General features: G+C 41.2%; 1 protein-coding gene and 2 pseudogenes across 4 annotated transcripts in view; 1 reads left to right on the top strand and 2 right to left on the bottom strand.

Moving 5' to 3' along the window:
* The first annotated feature begins 252 nt into the window (after nucleotides 1-252).
* CHMP3 (charged multivesicular body protein 3) overlaps nucleotides 253-25254 on the top strand; it is a 47842-nt gene continuing 22840 nt past the window's right edge. The window contains exons 1-3 of one of the 4 annotated variants that reach the window (XM_008155921.3): nucleotides 253-376; nucleotides 18046-18106; nucleotides 23629-23808. In XM_008155921.3, the coding sequence (XP_008154143.1) occupies nucleotides 332-376; nucleotides 18046-18106; nucleotides 23629-23808 (286 nt within the window). In that variant the 5' untranslated portion in view covers nucleotides 253-331. Of the gene's footprint in view, nucleotides 377-739; nucleotides 900-4290; nucleotides 4330-18045; nucleotides 18107-23628; nucleotides 23809-25254 lie in introns of those variants that run through there. The other 3 variants (XM_054728231.1, XM_054728230.1, XM_028131805.2) reach the window with 3 other exon arrangements.
* Nucleotides 9385-10001, bottom strand: LOC114227867 (26S proteasome non-ATPase regulatory subunit 10-like; annotated as a pseudogene).
* LOC114227868 (40S ribosomal protein S16-like) lies at nucleotides 16825-17175 on the bottom strand (annotated as a pseudogene).

Genomic DNA, 25254 nt, shown 5'->3' with positions numbered 1-25254 from the left:
GTGTAGGTGAGGTACCAGGAGCAGCTGTAACCACCAGGTGTCGTCAATAAACTCCTACCTTTCTGATGACTCCCTTCTACATCGCACGGAAAAACACCGACTTCGCCGCCTCCCTTAAGAAATCCCCTCCCAGAATATGCGCAATTGCGTCAATCTTCTGGACAAAGCTCCGCCTGACCGTGTTGCGCATGCGTATTGCCCTAACTGCGGCCGCTCCCTGCTCTGGGCGTCGGACTCCTTCCCTCTCGCGGCCCCGCCCAGGCGGCTGCCCGTGACCTGCCTGGGCGCAGGGAACGAAAAGCCGGAAGGGGCAAGGCGAGTTCAATAAGCCATGGGGCTGTTTGGAAAAACCCAGGAGAAGCCGCCCAAAGAGCTGGTAAGGGCTACGGTGGCGGCGAAGGAATGGGTGGATTTGCGTGGGGCGCAGTGGAGTTGGTAAAGCGACTGGACACTCTTCCCACCCGACTGGCCAGGTACCGCTGGGCCGCCATTTCCGGGGCTTCCCACTCGACTGAGGGGCGGGAGGAAGCGTCTCTAAGGAGACGGTTGTGACCTAAGAGAGCCCCGCTACTCAGCACGCACAACTCAAGAGAGCCGAGTGCGGGAGTGAGGATTGCTCAGCCTCGGCACAGGGCGCGGAAGCAGCCACGTAGTCCTAACCCTAAAACCCCTTCCCGGCGCACGTTGGTACCGTCCCGCCCGGAACCTTTCCCTGGCGCAGGCCCCGCCCTCTTACTTCCGCCGATAGCCAGCCCTCGGACCTCTCGCGCGAAGATCCAGGACACTGCCGACCCTTCCCCACCTGCTCTGCTGAGAGGAAGGCTCTGTTTTCTCCTTTCCCTGCCCTATGGCATCATGTGGCCCCGACACAATCGTTATAGCAGAACTAGGCCTGGAAGGTTGGTACCGAAGGTCACTGACCCTGGCTTTGAGTTCTGATCTGACTGTTAACTTAGATATAAGTGTAATGGTTAATAGTGCCCTGCAGGGTCCAGTCTACCTACGTTTGAATCCTGGTTCCCCACATATCAGACTTGCGATCTATTAAAAGTTCACTTTTCTGTGCCTTCGTCTTGTTTGTCAAGTAGAAATGATAATAGTATTACTTCAGAGTCATTGAAGGTGAAAGGATGTGAGAGATGCCCGGCACATCAGCACTGTAATGCTTGTTATTTTAGTAGTGCTAGCTAGGGTTCATTCTTCATAAATTTTACAGCTTACACTAAGTGCAGACTAATAGCACCAGCGTCACCTAAGAGCTTCTTAGGAAACTCGGGTCCTACCCAAGACCTGATGAGTAATAATTTGAATTCTGACAAGATCCCTAAAATCTTTTATTTAATAAATAATCTCACCTATTCCTCTCTGGCAGGCACATTTTAAAAACCAGTGTGCATCATGAAGTTGCTGGCATATAATGTGTTAAATTTTTTATATTCATCATCGATCATAGAACAGTAGGTATTCAATAAATATTAATTCCCTCAGGAATTACTCCCTGTAAATACTGTTTTACTCCCTGTAAAATAAACATTGTGGAGCTTAAATAAGGTAAGCGTGTATGACACTTGCCAATATAGAGCACTATATAGATGCCCATTTTGTGGCATGTATGTATTATAAGATGCTTGTTATTTTAGAAGTGTGTTTTTGATTTTAGGAAAAGGTCATTACCTTCATTGTTTGGCCTTAGCTTTGCCATTCACAAAATGAGATACAACCCTGGGGAAACAGTCTCATTACTATTAAACTGATCTTGAGCTTATGTATTATTTGTATAACACTTAAGACTGTTTTTAGGCGATAAATATAATTGCTGAGAACATGATGTTAGTATACTGTGCCAGTGAGTTAACCTACCTTGGAAAATAAATTAACACTAGAAAAATATCAAAATTGATGCATGAGATTGTGTGTTTTTTTAAATTTTGCCTGCCAGAGGGAGATTATAAAGATGAAATAGACAGCCAAGGAAATTACCAAGCAAGTAAGATAAGCATTACAAGAACAAGTCTGGATTGGGTACCACATATATAGTTACAGGAATTGGAGTGATCAGCCCCACACTGGGGTAATCAGAAATGATTTGCCCCTCCACTATCATGTTTTCCACACACCTCTTGTCTGTGTGAGTTGGTTCTTGAGTATTTAGTATTGGATTTTTAAAAAATATGTTTTTATTGATTTCAGAGAGGAAGGGAGAGGGAGAGAAACATCAATGATGAGAGAGAATCATTGATCGGCTGCCTCCTGCACATCCCCTACTGGGGATCGAGCCCACAACCCAGGAATGTGCCCTTGACCTGAATCTAACCTGGGGCCCTTTAGTCCACAGGCCGTCGCTCTATCCACTGAGGCAAACCAGATAGGGCAAGTATTAGATTTTTTACTTTAACTGGTGCTGGACCTACCTTGCCCAGCATTTTCTTCAAATTCCCCCTCACAGTACTCCAAGCTTCCCTTTCAGTTCTGATTATATCTTCTTCGAATTTGTCAGAAGAATGTCTGTGTTTACTTTAGGTTCAGCTTCTACCAAGCCCTCTTTCTACCTTGTGATTTATGACCAAGCAAAGTGTTTTGTCACCTGCCACAATTATTTAGCATAGAGTTTGTAATTCCGGAAAGTGCCAGTAGAGCAGAGATGAGAAACGCTTTTTTCTCTGTAGAACTGCTGACACACAGACACTGTATTGGGAGCTGTATATGAATAAGAAAACAGGTAATGTCTGATGTTTTAGTTTTCGGTTGTTGGTGTTTTTTTAAGAGGGAGAAGGAAAAAAATTATATGTTCAACTTTATAAAAGAAGCTAGGTGCCCGGCCGGTGTGGCTCAGTGGTTGAGCATTGACCCATGAACCAGGAAGTCACGGTTTGATTCCCGGTGTGGGGCATGTAGGAGGCAGCTGAACAATGATTCTCTCTCAAAATTGATGTTTCTATGTCTCTATCCTTCTCTCTTCCTCTCTGAAATCAATAAAAATATATATTTTTTTAAAAATAGAAGCTAGGTAAAAATTTTAAAACAAAATAAGAATATTAACAGAGAGAGAAGAAAAATTAGAGAAAAAAGGTGATAATTTATTAAATGCTGTAGTCTCAGCTGGGCACCTTTTGAGTTAGTATAAATTTATGGTGCCCTTTCCACGGGACTGGAAGATGAGGGCTTGCGGGTCTTGGTCCCAGCACAGGATAAACAGGGGTCAAGTGTAGCCATGCCACACCATCCTGGTTGTCATTTAGGCCATAAGTCAGGTAACAAGTTAGGACAGGCAAGTAAGAAAATTATGGGCGATGGTCCCAGAGCTCTGGTATAGTGTGCAGCACAGAGTAGGTGCTAAATAAATATCAAGTGATGAATGAGTATCAGAATAAGAGAAAGTAAGGTTTAAAGTCAAGCAGTCCTAAAATGAGTAGTGTTCAAGAGACACTCAGAGAAACATAAGCTACACAAGAAGGCTTACAGACTTAAGTCTTTGCCCCCAGGCATCTCAGACTCCGATAAAGACATCCTAGTAGTGAAACTTGTTTTATCTTAAACAAAAAAATGTTCAAACTGATTAAATTGGGCCTGCTGAGGATGAAGGAACCTTGTAATTCATTTAGAAACCTGTCACTCTTTTGGGATGGGAAGCAAGAAGACATGAGTTTGTACTGGAAAGAGATACTTCTCTTGGAGTTGAGGTTCTGTTGGAAAATTGCTATTTTTACTTAGGGACTTCACTGATTTAGCCTTTGGGTAGAGTTGTCTCTTTCCATGGCATCAGAATTCTGAAATCATCTTACTAACTTATAATTTAGACAGGGTCGTGATTCATGGTTGTAGGGCACTAATCATAAAAGTGAAGAAAAGAGGAAGGGAATATGGAGAAAAAGATAAAGCTTCACTCAGTTATACAACAAACATTTATTTTGTTTTGTGTTTGTTTTTCCTCCTTTTTAAATGTTTGTTTTGGTATGCGTTGGGTTGGATACCAAGTTTATAAAACTGTATGAGGACTTCAAAGAATACCACATTTACTTATATTTTAGGTTAAATACAGCAACAGCAAGGAATAATAGAATAGAAGTATGTACTAGTACAAGATCTGTGATGTCACAGTGGAGGGAGTGATTAACAGTTCAGAGTGGGGAAGTGATGAACTGGTCAGGGAGGGTATCAGGTCTTGTTAGTGGATGGGTTGGTATAGGATTAGGAAAAGGAAGGCAATCCAAGTAAAGTTAACTGCATTTACAAGGTGTGGAACATAGGTGGAGGTACCTGAAAAAAGTTCAGAGTGGTTGGAAGAAGAGATACTGTTATATCGGAATGGGATGCAGGAGTGAGGGAGAGGTAAGTTAGAGGGCAGATTAGCAAAGGGCCATTTGCCATGCCTACGGGGAGCATTCAGAATAGTGATTTGGAGTAAGAATTGGAGGGAAGGGACTTAGATATGGAGGCCAGTTAATGACCCTGGTGAGAGATGATGTGGATTTACAACTAAGTGGAAATGGGGATAGAGAGGATAAGGATGATTTTAGAAATATTTAGGATATACAGTTAGAATTTGCTCATCTATTGGATGTGGGATGAATGTAAAAATTACTGGTAGGTTTTTATTTAACCCCACCCCTGAGTGTCGGTACCTTGAACTGAACTTGAGAAAATTCAGGAAAAAAGCAGATTTGATGGGATGGTGATGGTGGAGGGGAGGGGGAGGAGCCACAAAGCTCAATTTTAGGCAGAATTCAGGAGATCAGGGAAGACATTAGAGAGTGGGTTATCTTGGGAAAATTTTTTTTTTTTCTACTTTGCCTACTCAGCAAAAGTATAAGCTTGAGAGAAAGGATCATGTTTTTCTTTGTTGTCCACTGGGCCAGTCTAGTGTTGAACTCCCTTAATAAGAATAAAGTGCCTATCAAATATTGGCTTGAACAGAAGTAGAGTTGGTGAGAGAACATGCGTACACATTTGAAGTACAGCCTAGTTGACCATCTCCTATATACCCATCTGAGTGATCAGAATAGGCAAATTTTGGCCTGAGTTCACTTGTGTTTGTTGCTTTGGGCTAATTCCTAGTTTTACATATGCTTTAAATCTTGAAGGATACACAGAATCCTAGTTTACAGAGATTGTCTTTAGGGAGAGGAGCTGGATAGCTGAGGGTCAAAAGTGGGAGAGCAACTTAATTGTCACTGTATACTCTCATAGTCCCCTGCTGTAACAAAATACCATATGCTGGGTAGTTTATTCACAGCATAAAGTTATGACAGTTCTGGAGGCTGGGAAGTCCAAGATCAAGGCACCCACAGATTTGGTGACCATTGAAGACCCCATTCCTAGTTGATAGACCGCCATCTTTTCACTGTACCCTCACAGTGAAAGAGGCAGAAGGAGGAGAGCCAGGCTTCTGGGGTCTCTTTCCTAAGGGCACTAAACCTGTTCATGAGGGTTCTGTTGTGGCCTAATTACTTCCCAAAGGCCCTCCAAATACCATCACATTTGGGGGTTAGGTTTCTTTCTTTTTTTTTTTTTTCTATTTTAAAATAATTTTTTTATTTTTCAATTACAGTTGTCATACAATATATTACTTTCAGGTGGGGGAGTAAGTTTCAACATAGGAACTTGTGGTGTGACAAAAATTCTGTTGATGGCAAGGTGATTTGTATCTCCCAACCTGAGACCTGGAATCAGCCATTTCTCCAAGGAGTACTGGTTTGTTTTAATGGGAATGGCATTTAAAAACCAAAATTTTTGTGCTTTTGGTGCTTACTGCTACTGGAGTGTTCTTGCTTCTAGACCAGGGTGGGGAACATCTGGCCCGCAGGTTGTATAAGGCCCCAAAATCATTTGGTCTGGCCATGCCAAGGCATGAGGGGTGAGTTAATTAAAAGTTTGACCAAATATAGCAGGCTAATTTTTAAATTGATAATTTTGTATGGCCCAGGGATGATGTTATAATCACCCAAATGGCCCTTGGCAGAAAAAAGGTCCCTCACCCCTTTTCTAGACTTTCCAATTGAATAATGATATATACTATTTAAAAAAACTCACAAGGGTGATTAGAAACTAAGTTGTTTTGTATCAACTCTCCTGCTGAAAATACTAGAAGAGCTAGATAAAAAGTATAACTATTTGAAATCACTGAAAGCTACCAAGGCAGTGAAGTATTTCAAAATCAAGATCCTAGAAAAGAGGGAAGCTCAATTACACAAGACAATTATTTGGGACCACTTTACCCCTAAAGAGATCCTCTAATTCCTAATGCAGTGGTTGAGAAACTGAGAATTTGAGTAGAGCTTTTGACAAACCCTGTGGTTAGGGGATTCAAAAATTAGAGTTCAAGGATAAGGGACTCAGGTAAATCCCAGGGTTTTGGTTGAGACTATGGTACACCTTAGCAGTAACAGTGAGCAGGAAATAAACCGACCTTCACAAACACTGAAGTCCAGTTTCAAATGATCTCTATCCCTGATTGGATTCATTAAGCTTAATTATGAACCAGTTGCCAGTGCTCTTAGATTAGATGTTTACCAGAAGCAAATGTAAGTCTTGTCTGGAAGAAGAATGACATCATCCAGAGACAGATTAGCCAGCCAATTTTTATATACAATGTTTAGAATTCAATTTTAAAGAAAAGAAAAAGAGACGTTGATTCATAGGAAGTCTTTATATATTCTGGATGCTGTTAGGGCCGCTTAAGGAAGAATGCATGAGGCCAAAGTGGTAAGGGCTTATAAATTTCCTAGTGGCTTTGTACACGAAATTTGTGCACGGTGAGGGGGTGTTCCTCAGCCGGCCTGCACACTCTCCAATCTGGGACCCCTCGAAGGATGTCCTACTGCCGGTTTCTGCCTGCCGGCTGCTAGCCCACAACTGCCCCCCGTGCCAGCCTACTCACCCCCTGCTGGCCTGCTCGCCCCCATCTTCCCTCCCCATTGCCTGCTCACCCCCAACTGCTCCCCTCCTGGCCTGCTCACTCTAAACTGTCCCCCCCTGCTATCCTGATCACCTCCAACTGACCCCCATTGATGGCCTGCTCATCCCCAACTGGCCCCCCTGCTGGTCTGCTTACCCCCAACGGCCCCTGCCATCCCATCCTGGCCTATCACCTCCGCCTCCCAACTCCCACCCCCCGGTGACCCAAGGTCCCAGCCCCTCCTTTTTTTCTTTTTCTTTTTTGTTTTTTCAGTGCCTCCTTGAGTGGAGGCCAGGGCTGGCCAAAAGTAAGTATCTAGGATTTATTTATCTTCTATAATTGAAACTTTGTAGCCTTGAGTGGAGGCCAGGGCTGGCCAGAATGGGCGGGAAGCTTGGCTTCCTCCATTGCCGGGGCAGCCCAAGCCTCTTGCTTGCTCCAGCTCCGTGGTTGGCGCCATCTTGGTTGTGTTAATTTGCATACTTGCTCCTGATTGGCTTGTGGGCGTGGCTTGTGTACAGATCAGAGTGGTGGTTAATTTGCATGTTTCTCTTTTATTAGTGTAGATTAGATCATCTGGATACCAGATGGGCTGAGCCCCAAAAGGGTGGGGGAGTCAGAGGTTTTTAAAGGACTCTAGGCGGGCTTTTTCTGGGCGGCGAATTCTCTGCAGGTCCGGATCCTGGGAAGATCTGGAGGGGAGAGATAATGACATAGCAAGTGGAATGTGGTTTTAGCAAGTGGAATGTGGTCTAAGCAGAAGGGAATGTCTATTGTGAAGTGGCCTAAAGGTCAGTTCCCAGGGGAGGGGGTATCGATTCAATTATTTGATCAGACCTAACAGATACAAGTTGTTATAAATGCTTATTTGTTACCATTCATGTGGTTACAAATATCTTCTCCAAATTTGTAACCTTTTTCCTTCCTTTAAATGGTATATTATGATGAATAAAAGATTTAATTTCAACATAAATAAAAAATATCAGTCTTTTCCTTTGTGCTTATTGACTTTTGGTCTAGTTTAAGAAATCCTTTGCTAATCTGAAATCATAAAGGTTTCTCCTATACTGTCTTTTTAAAGTAACACAGTTTTGCAATCTCTAGTTAAGCCTTCAATCCACTTGGAATTAATTCCAGTGAATGATCATGAGAGTCATTTTGTTTTCCATTTGGCTTACCATTTGTCTCCATGCTATTTATGGAAAATGCTGTCTTGTTTCGTTTCTGTGCCTAGTTTTCTTGGCATGTAGAGACTCTGTGAATTAATTTGAATAAAGTATACATCTTGATAGTGTGAATGTCTCTGTAGATTCCTTATGGTTTTAACAGTATATTATCTAATTTATAAATTGATTTTGTATACTGTACTCCTTGTTTATGTTCTGTTTTACTTATCCAATATAATAAAAGGCTAATATGCAAATTGACCGAATGGAGGAATGACTGGTCGCTATGATGTGCACTGACTGCCAGGGGGCAGATGCTCAACACAGGAGCACCACTCAGCCAGAAGCTGAGTTCATGGCTGGCAAGTGCAGCGACGGTGGCGGGAGCCTTTCCTGCCTCTGTGGCAGCGATAGGATGTCCGTCAGCGCTAAGCTGTCAGTTGGACATCCCCAAGGGCTCCCGGACTGCAAGAGGGTGCAGGCAGGGCTGAGGGACCTCCTCCTCCCCAAGTGCTTGAATTTCATGCACCGGGCCTCTAGTCAATTATAAATGTCTCTAATTTATTACAAAACTTACTGGTTTTAGATAAATGTTTGTCCAGTTTCCTTTTTATCTTTTTTCTCTCAACATTTTATTTTTTTTAAGTTTCTGAAATACAAGTCAAAGCACATTTTTGTACGACAGCATGTTAACAAGCTTTACATTCTTTTCAATACAGGATGATTTAATATAGGTACTTTAAAACTTCCTTTTTAAAAACAACACAATTTTATGGAGGGAAACAGCTTATTAAAAAGACACATGGGTACACAGGCTACCATTTTTTTCATTATTTTAGTGCTTCTGAATACCAAACTTGGAATAAAAGGCCCTCCAACTGAAAATTTGGTCCTCTAAAATATGTAAGTATTCCTCCCATAACAAAAATAAATTAAACGTACTGCTGAAAAAAACAGCAATTTTTGGTATAGGCCTCTGAGTGAGCTTGCAAAACAAGTTAGGATGTGTTTCAACTAGACAGAAGGAACATTCTAGAATCCACCTTAAAACTTTTGGCAGAACAACTGGCCTGAGGCTACTGGGGTTGTTCTGCCTCAGAGGGTGTGTGGGAGAGTGCTAAAGTCTCACAATAGCCACAGAATCGCTCAAAAATTAACCAAAATTCTATATAGACTAACAACAACAGTAGAACAATTTCAACAGTTATTAAATGCCTGGAAAGAAAATTGTAAACTCAGAAGAACAAATATCTCAGGAACAATATTCAAAATGTTTATAAGACTTTGAAGGTGAAAAAAACTTCATCATTCATAGATGATGTCTTATGCACAAAGTACATTTGTTTCCAGGACACTGGGGGCAACCACAAAACAGACAAAGTCAGAATAAATCCAAGCTGTTGAACCTTCCACCGTTCCCTGGAGTGTTAAACCCAGCCCACCTTTGGCCACTTGCAGGGGTGTCTTTTCTTCTTTCTTCTCAATGTAAATCCTTGCTCCATGGGACACCAGCAGTTCTGCTGCTTCCACTCTCTCCCCATCACAGGCTAAGTGTAGAGGAGTGTTACCCTCAGTGTCTTGGATGTTTGTGGATGCTTTGTAGCACAGAAGGATATGAATCATCTTCAGGTTACCCTTGGCTGCCGCCCGGTGCATTGCTATGCCTCATAATGGGCCTTAGCATCTGGATTAGACCCGCCTTCCAGTAACATGATAGCGATCATCATCATCTTTATCATTCACTGGCATTCCAAGTTGCAGCAAGAATTCAACAATTTCTGTATGTCCTGCTGAGCACGCCCAATGCAATGCAGTTCTGCTATCCTGGTCAGTTCTAGTAGCCAGGGATTTATCGGCCAGGATCTCCTCCTTAACTCCTGCAGCTTTCCGCTGTAGGCCAGATTGCAGACCATTAGGTTAGTCACAAACCCCTCCATTTCGCTTTCCCCTCCTTTTTATGTTTTTAATATCCTGCTGTTTATTGTAGTGATCTTGATAGTTATGAAACTTGATATAGTTTCTTGAGTTTTTTGTCTTAGGCTGTATTTCACCCTAACGGAACATTAGAATCACCTGGAGAGATTTTAAGTACTATCAATCATCTGGGCTTTACTTCCAGCCTAATTTCCCAGGTGACAATGTGCAATCAGGTTGAGAACCATTGGTCTGGGACCTGGCTGGATAATTTTGGTTATTCCCATTTCTCTTAGGTAAGTTTTTCTTTTGCAAAAATCCCTTTTGATTTGTGTAAATTAAAAAAATTTTTGACAGATTTTATGAAACTTTTTCTGTCTGACATTTAAAAACATATAGAAAGTTTCTGTAGATTTTTGTTTGTGTTACTGATGTCTAAAATTTTATGTTCCTTCTGCACAACACATATTCCATGCAGTTAAATTCAACAGTTATTGAACATCTGCTTTGTGCCAGACATTGTGCAAGGGCTGAGTGAATAAGAAAAGCCTTTGACTTTCTGGAGCATGGAGTCTGTAAGTAACTAAGTATAATGTAGTTGACAGAAGGGAGGAGGTATAAGGCTCTGTGTTTATACTGCAAGGGAATTTAACATATCCTGGGGGTGAAGGAAGCCCTCCCTGAAGTAACATTTCAGCTGAGACTTGAAGAACAAATTCAGAAAACATGCTCTTTATTTTCCTGACTATTGCTAACATTTAGGGAAAGAAATATTCTCTGTTGGTTATGTGAAATTGTTCTATCAGCTAGTTGCCACCTCCGACATGTTATTAAATTGCTTCAATTTAATGCCTCAGTGCTTCTAATAGAAATACTTCAAGTATAAGCATAAGGTAGAATTTGTTATTTTCAGATGTTAATAAAATGGAGATTGTTGGAGAAAAAGGAACCACGGTGCACTGCTGGTGGGAATGCAGACTGGTACAGCCGCAGTGGAAAACAGTATGGCGTTATTTAGATGTGTGTGGTTTAATCTCCAAATATTTGGGGATTTTCCAGCTATCTTTCTGTTACTGATATCTAGTTTAACTCCATTGTGGTCTCAAAACATATTTTGTATGGCCCTAGCCGGTTTGGCTCAGTGGATAGAGTGTCAGCCTGAGGACTTGAAGGGTCCTGGGTTTGATTCCAGTCAAGGGCACATGTCCAGGTTTCGGGCTCAATCCCCAGTGAGGGGCGTTGCAGGAGGCAGCGGATCAATGGTTCTCTCATCATTGATGTTTTTGTCTCTCTCTCCCTCTTCCTTCCTCTCTGAAATCAATAAAAATATATTTAAAAAAGAAAAGAAAAAGTTTATAAAAAAACAAAACAAAACATTTTGTATGATTTCTATTCTTGTAAGTTGGTTAGGGTCTATGTGTTATGGCCCAGAAAGTCGAGTGTTTTGAGGAGTGCTCCATTTGAGCTTCAGAAGTATATGTATTCTGTTGTTGGACAGCGTGAGTATTCTATAAATGCCAGTTAGAACTAGTTGATTGATGGTACTATTCAAGTCAGCTGTGTCCTTACTGATTTCCTGCCTATTTCATTTGTTAACCCTTTGCACTCGCTTGCTTTTTTCTCAATTTCTTTATTCTAATGCTAACCGTGTCAAGTCACACTCGACATCTGAGTGCAAAAGGTTAATTACCTAAAGAGAGGTGTTGAAGTCTCCAGATATAATAGTGGATTCATCCATTTCCCCTTTCAGTTTTATCAGTTTTTGCCTCATATATTTCAATACTCTGTTGTAGGTGCATATACATTAAGGATTGTATGTATTTTTGTTGAATTGTGTATAGTTATGTAATGTTCCTCTTCAGCAAAGTTTCCTTGTTCTGAAAGTCTGCTTTGTCTTAATAGCTACCTCTCCCTCCCTCCTTTCTGTTTTCTTTCTTTGCTTCTTTCTTCTTTATTGAGGTGAAAGTCATTTAACATAAAATGAACTATTTGACCCTAAACAATTTAGTGCAATGGTTGCCAACTGGTGTTCCATGAGGTCTGAAAGGTTGGCGACAGCTGATTTAGTGGCATATGATACATTCCTGACATTGTTCAGCCACACCCTCTATCTAGTTCCAAAACATTTCATCACTCCAAAATAAAACCCTGTACCCTCTAAGCAGTTAACTTCATTCTCTTGTCCCCTCAGTACCTGGCAACTAACAGTCTGCTTTCCTGGTCTGGATATCCTATATAATAAAGAGCTAGTATACAAATGGTCAACACCTTCATGCTGTAATGGTTCAGACACCCAACATTGGGGAGAGAGGAATTGGGGACCAGCCAGGCACAAATGAGCTTGCGAGAGAGGAATGGGAACCAGCCAGGCACAAATGAGCTTGTGAGAGAGGAATGGGAACCAGCCCGGCACAAATGAGCTTGCGAGAGAGTGGGAATCAGCCAGGCTGCAGCCCAGGAGAGGGACAAGCCGCCCGTCCCACAGTCCCAGGCGCCAGCGGCTGCACCTGCACCTGTGGCCCAGGAGAGGGACAAGCCGCCCACCCCGTGGTCTCGGTGCCAATGCCTATGCCTGCGACCCAGAATCAGGATAAGCTGCCCACCCGCGGTCGTGGGCGCCTGCAGCTGCAGCCCAGGCGAAGCCGCCCACCCACGGTCCCCTGTGGCTGCGGCCGGCCCGGTTCCTGGGTGCCTGTGGCCAACCAGAGGGAGGGAAGCCCGGATCCAGGGTGCCTGCGACCAGCTGGAGGAAGGAATCCTGGGTCCTGGGTGCGGGGCAAGGCAGAGGTGGTTAGGGGCAATCAGGCCAGCAAGGGAGCAGTTAGGGGCAATCAGGCTGGTAGGGGAGCAGTTACGTGATCAGGCAGGCAGGCAGAGGTGGTTAGGGGTGATCAGGCAGGCAGGCAGGTGAGCGGTTAGGAGCCAGCAGTCCTGGATTGTGAGAGGCAGTTGGACATCCCCCGAGGAGTTCTGGATTGGAGAGGGTGCAGGCCAGGCTGAGGGTCTCCCCCCCCCCCCCCGTGCACAAATTTCATGCACTGGGCCTCTGATCTATATATATAAAAGCCAAGCAACTGGAATGCTGGAACAACAGAGGACGACCGGTGGCTTTGACGTGCACTGCGGCTCCGATCGGTGCTCCCAACCCCAATCAGGGGTGGGGCCTGCCAGCCAACCTCTCACATCCCCTACCGCGCCCCCCTGCCCCCGGCCTGCCCGGCCCCGATTGGCCCTGGCCCCAATTGGGGCAGGCTGGCCCGACCCCACCTGTGCACAAATTCATGCACTGGGCCTCTAGTTTCTTATAAATGGAATAATCTTTTGGCTATTGTCAGTATGCTACTGTGGACATTAGTGTACAGGTATTTGTTTGAGTACCTATTGTCAGTTCTTTTGGGTATATCTCTAAGAGTAGAATTGTTGGGTCATGTGATAAAAAAAACTGTTTTTATAAGAGTTTGAGCCAACTGATGATATATGCCAGAAAATAAGATGCTCTAGAGAAGAACAGCAAAATACCCATATTTAAAACCAAAATTCTCTTAAAATTTTTTTAATGTTTAATAATAATAACTCAAATTTTTCAGTCTCAGTGTTTTTTTTGTTTGTTTTTTTAATTTTTTTTAAACTCCACCCTTAAACTATTCAATTAACTGGTATTCATATATATATATATATATATATATATATATGTATGTATATATATATGAATGAATCACTGCCCTAGGGTATAATTTTAATTACTACTTCCTAAGCTATGCAGCATTACTTTGTATTTCTTTGCATTAGAGGTGACTGAAATATCTGAACAATTTTAGAAAATCCAATTTGCTATTTGAAAAATCTATTTATGTATTTATATGTACATACCTAATCCATCTCACTTATTTATGTAGATACTTGATGCATATTAATGATTTACACTAAAAATTTGAATTTAGTTTTTCTAATCTTAAATAGTCATGTAATCAAATTATGTATTTTATTTTATTATTTTTTTTTTTTAAAGGAAATCTTTTTTTTTTTATTTAATATATTTTATTGATTTTTTACAGAGAGGAAGAGAGAGGGATAGAGAGTTAGAAACATCGATGAGAGAGAAACATCCATCAGCTGCCTCTTGCACACCCCCTACTGGGGATGTGACCACAACCAAGGTACATGCCCTTGACCGGAATTGAACCCGGGACCCTTGAGTCCGCAGGCCGACGCTCTATCCACTGAGCCAAACCGGTTTCGGCCAAATTATGTATTTTATAGTCTGAGAAAACAGTATGCAATTTCTTTAGAATTTTTATTTTTATTTTTTTAAATTTTATTTTATTGTTTTAAGAATTACACATAGTAGTACATATATCTCTTTATTTTTCCCCATTGACCTTCCCCCAGCCTCCCCTACTCCCTGTTTTTTACAGAGAGGAAGGGAGAGGGATAGAAAGTTAGAAACATTGATGAGAGAGAAACATTGATCAGCTGCCTCCTGCACACCCCCTACTGGGGATGTGCCCGCAACCAAGGTACATGCCCTTGACCGGAATCGAACCTGGGACCCTTCAGTCTGCAGGCTGATGCTCTATCCACTGAGCCAAACCGGTTAGGGCAAAGTGGTGTTTTTTGTTGTGTTTTTTTTTAATACGTTTTTATTGGTTTCAGAGAGGAAGGGAGAGGGAAAGAGAGATAGAAACATCAATGATGAGAGAGTCATTGATCAGCTGCCTCCTGCATGCCCCGCACTGGGGATTCAGCCCAAAACTCAGGCATGTGCCCTGACTAGGAATCAAACCGTGACCTCCTGGTTCATACGTTGAAGCTCAACCACTGAACCATGCTGGCCGGGCTCAGAAGTTTTTGTTTCAAAGATGAAATTTATTTTAAAAACCGTCATAGCCCAGCTGGCATGGCTCAGTGATTGAGCATCGACCTATGAACCAGGAGGTCACAGTTTGATTTCTGATTCCCAGTCAGGGCATATGCTCAGGTTGTGGGCTCTATCCCCATTGAGTGTGTGCAGAAGGCAGCCAATCAATGATTCCCTCTCATCATTGATGTTTCTTTCTCTCTCTCCCCCTCCTTTCCTCTCTGAAATCAATAATTTTCTTTTTAAATCCTCATATAAACCAATCAGATTGATAAGAGTTAGCTAGCTAGCTTAATTAGGCAAACAGGAAGTAGTGGCAGAAAGGATGGAGACATTTCTGGCTGAGCAATTAAAACAGACATAAACCAAGGACAGAGGTATCTCTGGCCTGAGTAATCAAGGCAACCATAAGGTAGATCAAAAGCAACTCCAACTTGAACAGATAAGATGGATATGTGAAGGGCAGAAACAGCTCCAAGAGAACAGAATGCTTTAACAGAGGATAAAGAAATGTTACAGGATGAGGAGGAGATAAAGTGAGGGGCACCACAAGCTTTGAAACTAATACTATGTAGCAGAGTGACTGATGAGGAAAGCATGGGGATCCTAAATTAAGGAAGGGTCCAATTACAAAGGTCAGGTTCAGATAAAGAACTGCAGCCTTTATAAACCCAGAGACAGACTCAGCAGATTTCAGATTTTTGCATTGATTTTTTTTTCCCATTAGAGAGAAAGCAGGCTTTTCCCATTTGGGCGCCCCTCCCCAGGGGGGGCCCTTTGGGGACAGCCCTGCCCAGATGGAGTTTGTATATGCTTCCAGTAAACTTCCACATTTTTATTAAAGAAGCCTTTAGTCTGCAAGTTATTCTTCAAACTTCATAGGGCAAGGGCCCACTGAAGAAAAGTCTGCACCCCGAACCCCACGTTTCAAGATGTAAATAAACTTTTATAATGAACTCTCAAATCTTTTTTTTAAAATATATTTTATTGATTTTTTACAGAGAGGAAGAGAGAGGGATAGAGAGTTAGAAACATCGATCAGCTGCCTCTTGCACACCCCCTACTGGGGATGTGCCCACAACAAGGTACATGCCCTTGACCGGAATCGAACCTGGGACCCTTGAGTCCGCAGGCCTACGCTCTATCCACTGAGCCAAACATGTTTCGGCTCAAATCTTTTTAATATCTTTTTCTTGGTATGAAAATAGCATTACTATGATAGTATTGGTTTTTTAAAATTTAAATCAATTGTAATATTAATGGTTATTAGCAAATCTTGATTTTTATTACTCTGTTAAAGCAAGATAGAAATGTGATACTTTAAATATTCTTTTCAATTTTCTATGAGCTATTTTATAGTAAACTAGAGGTCTGGTGCACAAAATTCGTGCATGGGGGGAGGAGGCAGTCCCCTCAGCCCAGCCTGCATCCTCTCCAATCTGGGACCCCTTGGGGGATGTCCCTCTCACAATCCTGGACCACTGGTGACCGGTCATTCTGCCATCGGGCCGAATGTGAAAGGGCACAGGCCAGGCCAAGGGACCCCACCAGTGCACGATGAGAGCGAGGAGGGATGTGGGAGGTTGACCAACCAGGGAGGGCTCCAGGGCGTGTCCTGATTGGCCAGACCCCAGAAGCCAGCTAACCTACCAGTTGGAGCATCTGCCCCCTGGTGGTCAGTGCATGTCATAGTGACTGGTCGACCAGTCCACTGTCTGCCCCCTGGTGGTCAGTGCACATCATAGTAAGTGGTTGAGCAGCGTTTAGCATATCATTAGCATATTATGCTTTGATTGGTTGAATGGCCAACCAGACACTTAGCATATTAGGCTTTTATTATATAGGATTATTTTTAACCTTAACTCTCACAACCATTGTTTACTAGAAAGGTGAATCCTGATCTTCATGATGGGCTTTTTGATAGAATTTCTGGAAGTGATCATGGGCACCAGGGTCACTTAACTCTTGGGGTTTGCTGTGGAGGCAGGCAGCTACCAGAATGGTATGGTCATACTGGATGAGAATGTCTTTGATCTCCTTCTTGTGAGCCTATCCACATATTTTTGGTACTAGGTCACCAGGGTTTTGGAGGTGGACTGGCAGATTGCGTAAATCTGGGCCACGTGACCACCACCCTTCACATGGACACAGCCAGCTCATTGTTCCTTGCCCAGAGGCAGAGCAGGCTCCAGGAGCTTGTGTTGCAGTGTGTAGTTGGATCATGTTCAGGGAGCACCCATTCATCTAATGAGGCAGTTGCCCCGTTTGCCATGTGCCACAGCTCTGGCAGTTTTCTTGTGTCCTAATACCTGTCCCAACTGCAGAGGACCCTCGGATGGCATGGCTGCAGGTGTACATGAGATATCCTCATTGTGAGGCACTGCGAGCAGAAAAAAAGTCCTATTTTATGTTTTGTTAGTCATAAGAGCTGAGAAACATTGTTAATATAAATAAGTAGATTGTAATGGACATTTTGTTATGTCTGTGTCACTCAGTTCTTTGAATTTCTATGTCATATGCCAAAAAACACTTAGTGTTGTTTACTGTAAAATTTAGTTGTAGTGATTTATCAGTTGATGATTCAGATTTTCCTTCAGTTTTTTGAAGCTGAAGAATTGGAAAACACTTTATACTTGCATAAGAATTTGATAATCATTTGAGTCCATCATTTTCACTACTGCCTCAGCACTTACACCAGTACTTCCAGTTGCCCTTATATTTACAGCTTTAGAGATTTTGCCTCTCAGGGAAATATATTCAAGGTAATAAGAGACATAGGTTAGAGGACTATCTTTCTTTTGTGAAATGAAAAAGCATTGTTAAAAGGGAAAAGGAAAAGGTGAACTCTCGTGACACAGGCAGAGCAGTGTTTGAAATAATTATCTGTAGTAGTTGAAAATATCTTAAAACCTATCTACCCATGCAACTCTTGAAAAATCTTTATGTACCTGCAGGGTACTGAACTCTCTCTGAGATCTTGTATAAAATGCTTTTTACTGCCTACCTTCAGATAAGAATCTTTGAATAGCTTGGGACTTCTATGTACTGTGATTAAATAGATGAAAAATGGAATTTGCCCTAAAACTCTTTTTTGAAAATGGCTTTATTTATATTGTACTGGAATAAATATAGAATTAATATAAAATTCTTTAAAATTTGGTGAGTTAGAAGGTTGGCTTCTCTTATAATTCCTTTTCTAAAATCTTTCCCAGGTCAATGAGTGGTCATTGAAGATAAGAAAGGAAATGAGAGTTGTTGACAGGCAAATAAGAGGTAAATTATCATTTTATGTCTCCTGTTCCCTCACTCTCTTAGTGTATTTTGCATTAGTTCATAAAAATAAGCTGCTTCAAAACATAGTTGATTCTTAAATTATTTATAATTGTTCTAACTATCCTATTTTGCTTTCTAATAATTATAAGAAGAACTAACTCTGATGAACTCAAAGAAACTTTATATTTTGTTAGAACTAAATCTTCCTCTGGCCTGGAATTCAGCTCTTCAAGGGAGAGGGGTCATGTTCATTCATTTCTGATTTTCTAGAGCTCAGTGTTGGGAACAAAGCAGATGCTCACATACTGTGGTAGACAGAATAATGTCCTCCCAAAGATGTCCACATTTTAATCCCCACAACCTGGGAATAGGTTACCTTACATGGCAAAAGGGAATGTGCAGATGTGCTTAAATTAAGGCTCTTGGAGTGGGGATATAATCCAGGGCTATCTGGGTGGGCCCAATGTAATCACAAAGGTCCTTATAAGAGGGAGGCAATATGTTGAGGAAAGTAAGATGTGACCACAGTACCAGGTGTTGGAGTGATGTATTTTGAACATGGAGGAACAGACCATGCGCCAAAGAACACAGTTGGCCTCTAGAAGCTAGAAAAGACAGGGAAGTGGATTCTCCCATGAAACTTCCAGAAGAAACACAATCCTCCAACACATTGATTTTTTTTTTAGACTCCTAACCAGCAGAATTATAGAAGAATAAATGCGTTGTTTTAAGCCATTAATAATAAAGAACTAAAGAAAACTCTACTTTAAAGAAATGATTTTATGGAATGCAAATTAAATAAACTTACATAAGTAAGGAATGCAATTCCATTTTCACTACTCCAAGCATGGCTGTAAATTGAGGAAAATATATTTATAAGTAAATTGTTGTTAAGTACCACTTAAAAGTAAGGTGACTTGCAAAGAGATAATGACATTTAAAACTTTTATGATTTTTAACGCTTTCATGATGGGAGTAAAATTAATACCATGAAGATATCCCAATATCTTTCTTAAAAAAAGAATCAGAGAGGGGAATTTCATTCCCAGCCACGATAGAGTGAGGGATTCAGACTCGCACTCATAGTAAATAAAGAACAGGAAGTCTATGAAATGTCTGTTTGCAAACATTGGACAGCTGGCAATGCAGAATTTTGATCACTGATAGAAGGGAAACAAAGAGAAAGCGCCCTGATAAGTACTAGTATGTCCCTGATTTTCTGCCTGGAGCAACTCTCTGGATCATACATAGTACATGGAAGGGGGTTCTAAACAGAGCATGGTGGTCTCACTGAGTTCAGGAAACAGATCAGGGATCAGGGAAGCTGCAGTGGCTGGACTTTGTGGGTCAGTGTATCAGAGAGAAGGGCATTGTCCAGATAAAGAGCCCCAAACATCTGCATGGGGTCTCATTGAGTCTCTAGCTGAATACTGTTCCCTGCATACTTAGAATGAGATTTCAAGTGGTTGGTCAAAGAAAATTACTGAGAACAGAACAAACTACTAGGAAGCTATAGGCTAAACAAGTCCCAGCACTAACAAAGAATTGAGAGATGGTAGAGTTCTGATCCCACACAGTAATGAGACCTTTTTGAACATCTAGTACAGTTAATAGAGACCCCAGAAGGGCCATGCCTTAAAATTAAGGCTAAATAGCCCTAGATTAAAGGCCACCATAAGTCCATACCAACAGAGCTTAGATTCAAGTCTTGAAAGCTGATCTGCAGGCAATTTAAGTGTCTTCCAAGTGAGGCTGCTCTTTAAAAGAAGAACAAAAAATTTAGACACTTAGCAATTTCTGGGAAGAAGCAGGAAAGTGGGAATCAAAATCAAGAAATATAAATAGAGCCCTAAGCGGTTTGGCTCAGTGGATGGAGCATCGGCCTGTGGACTGAGGGGTCCTGGGTTCGATTCTGGTCAAGGGCATGTGCCTTGGTTGCGGGCACATCCCCTGTAGAGGGTGTGCAGGAGGCAGCTGATCAATGTTTCTCTCTCATCGATGTTTCTAACTCTCTATCCCTCTCCCTTCCTCTCTGTAAAAAATCAATAAAATATTTTAAAAAAAGAAATATAAATAGACTAAAAAAAACACAGTAATGATCGAAAGCAGACAAGAATTTTATTCAGCTATTATAAATTTGTTGAGGAACTTAAAGGAAAGCGTGAACATAATGAGATAAATAGAAGATATAGAAAAGAGCAAAGTGTGCCCTAGCTGGATTGGCTCAGTGGATAGAGCGTTGGCCTGTTTACTGAAGGGTCCTGGGTTCGATTCCAGTCAAAGGCATATGCCTGGGTTGCTGGCTTGATCCCCAGTGGGGGGTGTTTAGGAGGCAGCCAATCAATGATTCTCATCATTGATGCTTCTATTTCTCTTCTTCCTTTCTCTCTGAAATAAATACAAATATATATATATATATATATATATATATATATATATATATATACACATATATATATATAAAATAAGAAAAGAAAGAAAAGAGCAAAGTGGAACTTCTAAAAATAAAAGATCCTATATAATAAAAGGCTAATATGCAAATCAACTGAACGGCAGAACGACCAGTCGCTATGACACGCACTGACCACCAGGGGGAAGATGCTCAATGCAGGAGCTGCCCCCTGGTAATCAGTGTGCTCAGCCAGAAGCCCTGAGCCGGGCTCACATCTAGTGAGTGCAGCAGTGGTGGCGGGAGCCTCTCCTGCCTCCGTGGCAGCGCTAAGGATGTCTGACTGCTGGCTAAGGCCTGCTCCCCTAAGCCTGCAGTTGGACATCCCCAAGGGCTCCCAGACTGCGAGAGGGTGCAGGCCAGGCTGAGGAACACCCTCACCCCCTAAAGTGCACGAATTTCATGCACTGGGCCTCTAGTCTGAAATAAAGAAAAATAAAATAAAAATGTCACTGAACAGGTTTTTGTTTTTTTTTTTAAATATATTTTATTGATTTTTTACAGAGAGGAAGAGAGAGGGATAGAGAGTTAGAAACACCGATGAGAGAGAAACATTGATCAGCCGCCTCTTGCACACCCCCTACTGGGGATGCACCCGCAACCAAGGTACATGCCCTTGACCGGAATCGAACCTGGGACCCTTGAGTCCGCAGGCCGACGCTCTATCCACTGAGCCAAACCGGTTTCAGCTGAACAGGTTTAATAAGCAGATTAGACACTACAGAAAACAAGATCAGTGAAATTGAAGATACCAGTGCAAACTTTCAAAACTATAGTACAGAGAGGAAAAAAAATTTTTTTAAAAAAATGTATTTTTATTGATTGCAGAGAAGAAAAGAGAGAGAGATAGAAACATCAATGATGAGAGAAAATCATCAACCAGCTGCCTTCTGCACACCCCACACTGGGGACCAAGCCTGCAACCCAGGCATGTGCCTTGACCGGGAATCGAACCATGACCTCCTGGTTCATAGGACGATGCTAAACCACTGAGCTACGCTGGCTGGACGAGAGGAAAACGTTTTTTAAAAAAAACGAACCTGTGGAACAATATCAAGTGGTCCAACATATAATTTGAGTCTCAGAAGGAGAGGAGTCAGGAAAGGACCAGATAAAATGATAACTGATGAATACTGCAAACACACAGAAACAAGCAATTCTTCAAACAGGATCAACACAAAACCGTACCAAGGCATATCACAGTTTAGATCATTCATGTTGCCTCTCTCAGATGAACACAGCCTGCCCCCCCCACCCCCACCAACTAGAAAGGTAATAATATACATATTATTATTATTATTATTATTGAGGCAGAAAAGTATAAATAAGAAAGTTAAAACCACCCTGAAATCCTACCGTCTAGAGAGAGCATGTTGGTGATCATCTTTTCCAGATATGTTTCTGTCTATAGTTGCAGCTATACACAAGCACTTGTTTATAAATGGATCATAATACTCTTGTTGCTGCTTTATTTCTTACAGTAAAATATACATAACATAAAATTGACCATTTTAACTATTAAGTATACAGTTCAGTAACCTTAAGTCTATTCACATTGCTGTGTAACCATCACCACTGTTTATCTCCAGAACTAATCTTTCATCCCATACCGAACTCTGTACCATTAAGCGATAACTCTCCATTTCTCTCTCTCCGACATTCCCTCGTAATCACTGTTCTATCTTCTGTCTCTATAATTTAACTGTTATGTTACCTCATAAAAGTAGAATCAAACAATATTTTTCTTTGAATCTGGGTTGTTTTATTTGCCATAAGGCTTTTAAGATTCATCCATGTAATAACATATATCAGAATTTCCTTTTTAAAACTGAATGATATTCTATTGTATGTCTGTACTTCATTTTGTTTTTTGATCTGTCAATGGACATCTGGGTTATTTCTACCTTTTGGCTGTCGTGAATATGCTGTTATGAACATGTGTGTACAATTATCTGTTTGAGTCCCTGCTTTAAATTCTTTTGTGTATAAATTCTTTTTACAAATTCTTTTCTATACTCCAGAAATGGGTCAAATAGTAATTCTGTATTGAGATTTTGAAGAAGATAGTGTTTTGAAGAATTTGAAGAATTTTGTAGCATTTTCCACAGGACTGTACCATTTTACATTTTAACATCAATGACTAAGATTCAAAGCAACCACATAAAAAGGAGGATATAGAAGAAAGTCACTGTGCATGCCCAGGGAAGGATGCAGGCTCTGAAAAGACCTGAGAAGTCTAAGTTTACACCTCAAGCTGAATCTCAGCACAGGCACCCTAATACAATAAAAATTTTAAAAAATAGCAAATCCTGGGGAAGTGGGAGCACCTGATTTTCAGAGTTATGTGATGATTCAAATGTCCCATTTTCAACAACAACACCAACAAAAAAAATCACAAGGCATACAAAGAAACCTAAAGTATTGTCCATTCAACAGTAAGTAAATGAGCAGAAAATGTTCATGAGAAAGACTAGATGACATATTTACTAAACAAAGACTAAAACAGCTGTCTTAACGAGGTATAAAATAAGATGTGGACAAAATTAAGAAAAGTATGTATGGACAAAATGGGAATATCACTAAAGAGATAGAAAACAATGAAGCCAAAAAGAAATGCAGCAGCTTAAAGGAATAATAATTGAAATGAAAAATTTGCTAGACTTTTTAAAATATGTTTTTATTGATTTTAGAGAGGAAGGGAGAAGGAAAGACAGAAACACCAATGATGAGAGAGAATCATTGATCAGCTGCCTCCTGCATGCCCCACACTGAGGATTGAACCCACAACCTGGGCATGTGCGGGTATCAAACCGTAACCTCTGGTTCACAGGTTGACACTCAACTACTGAGCCACACTGGCCGGGCAACTTTTACTTTTACTCTTAAATTACTTTAACGTTGTATCTGGAAATAACAAATGCCCAACACATTAATTAGCTTACTTTTGTTTATATTCTCCTGTTTTCCTATTTAACAGACATATTTAGATCACAATAAGAACAGATTTGAGTACCAATAAATCTCCTGGTTTACCCTTAATTTTTTGTTGTTTTGTGTTGTGCTTTAAATTTAGATATTCAAAGAGAAGAAGAAAAAGTGAAACGATCTGTGAAAGATGCTGCCAAGAAGGGTCAGAAAGACGTCTGTGTGGTGCTGGCCAAGGAAATGATCAGGTCAAGGAAGGCTGTAAGCAAGCTCTATGCATCCAAAGCTCACATGAACTCTGTGCTCATGGGGATGAAGAACCAGCTCGGTAAGAAGGCCGTTACCTACGGCCACTTAGTTAATGCTGATGCTCTTGGAGTTATCAGTACTGGTTTCCATGAATAGGAAGAACAGTCTCAGCTCTGATTTTTTTTTTCATGTTATTTTTATTTTTTTGTCCTCACCTGAGGATATGTGCATTGACTTTAGAGAAAGAGGAAGAAAGCGAGCGCGAGAGAGAAACATTTATTTGTTTCCTCCTGTATACCCCCCAACTAGGATCGAACCCACAACCCAGGCATGTACCCTGACCGGGAATTGAACCTGCAACCTTTGGGTGCATGGGATGAAGCTCCAGCCAACTTAGCCACCCAGCCAGGGCTTTGATATTTACTTTTTATCATTGTCTTAGTTTGGGTGTTATATAAAATGCAAAATATTACTATCATTTTATTGTTACTTTTCTTTTTGCTAGTGTTGTTGAAGTAATGGCAGTCTACACATAAAACTGCTTTGTTTAAAAGTTAGAATGTGCCCGGCCGGTGTGGCTCAGTGGTTGAGCATCGACCTATGAACCAGGAGGTCACAGTTCAATTCCTGATCAGGGCACATGCTTGGGTTTCGGGCTCAGCTTCCGGTAGGGGGAGTGCAGGAGGCAGCCAATCAATGGTTCTCTCTCATCTTTGATGTGTCTATCTCTCCCTTTCTCTCTGAAATCAATAAAGATATATTAAAAAGAAAGTTAGAATGTATTTCCTCATGTGAACAGTGTTATAGAGTGACCTGAGAGTTGAGTCATAGTTAAACTTTGCATCCAGTTAGTTTCTGTTCTTACTTAATTTCTGTTAAATGAAGACATCCTGATGCAGAACTATAGTTGCTGAGAATGGCAGCAAGTGACTGTCAGAAATTTATACTTAGTATGGGCTCAGAAATTATGGAGAAATTTTTCACTAAAGAGTATTGTCAGCTCTCTGTCAGATACTGCATTGAAGAGTGCATCACACTCAAAAGTTAGAAGACTGAATTTTCACTGTAAAGGCTGGTTCCAAATTAGTACCTAATCCATTATTTGATTGTATTTAGTTCTGAAGGTATTTCTTTACATTCAATTTTAATTTAACACTTGGATGTAGCTTTTAAATATGCATAATGTCTACATCATCAATTTCTTTCTCCAGATACTGAGGAAAATAATCATGGGTTGGGAAAGAGTAAAAATATGACAAACTCATTGTACCACATCTTCTTAACATTTTTTAAAAATATATTTTATTGATTTTTTACAGAGAGGAAGGGAGAGAGATAGAGAGTTAGAAACATCGATGAGAGAGAAACATCAATCAGCTGCCTCCTGCACACTCCCTAGTGGGTATGTGCCCGCAACCAAGGTACATGCCCTTGACTGGAATCAAACCTGGGACCCTTCAGTCTGCAGGCCGATGCTCTATCCACTTGAGCCAAACCAGTCAGGGTACGTCTTCTTAGCTTTTAA

Source organism: Eptesicus fuscus, chromosome 16, assembly GCF_027574615.1.
Source record: "Eptesicus fuscus isolate TK198812 chromosome 16, DD_ASM_mEF_20220401, whole genome shotgun sequence".
NCBI lineage: Eukaryota > Metazoa > Chordata > Mammalia > Chiroptera > Vespertilionidae > Eptesicus > Eptesicus fuscus.
Note: the sequence above shows the minus strand (reverse complement) of the source record. Positions and strands in the feature narration are given on the sequence as shown.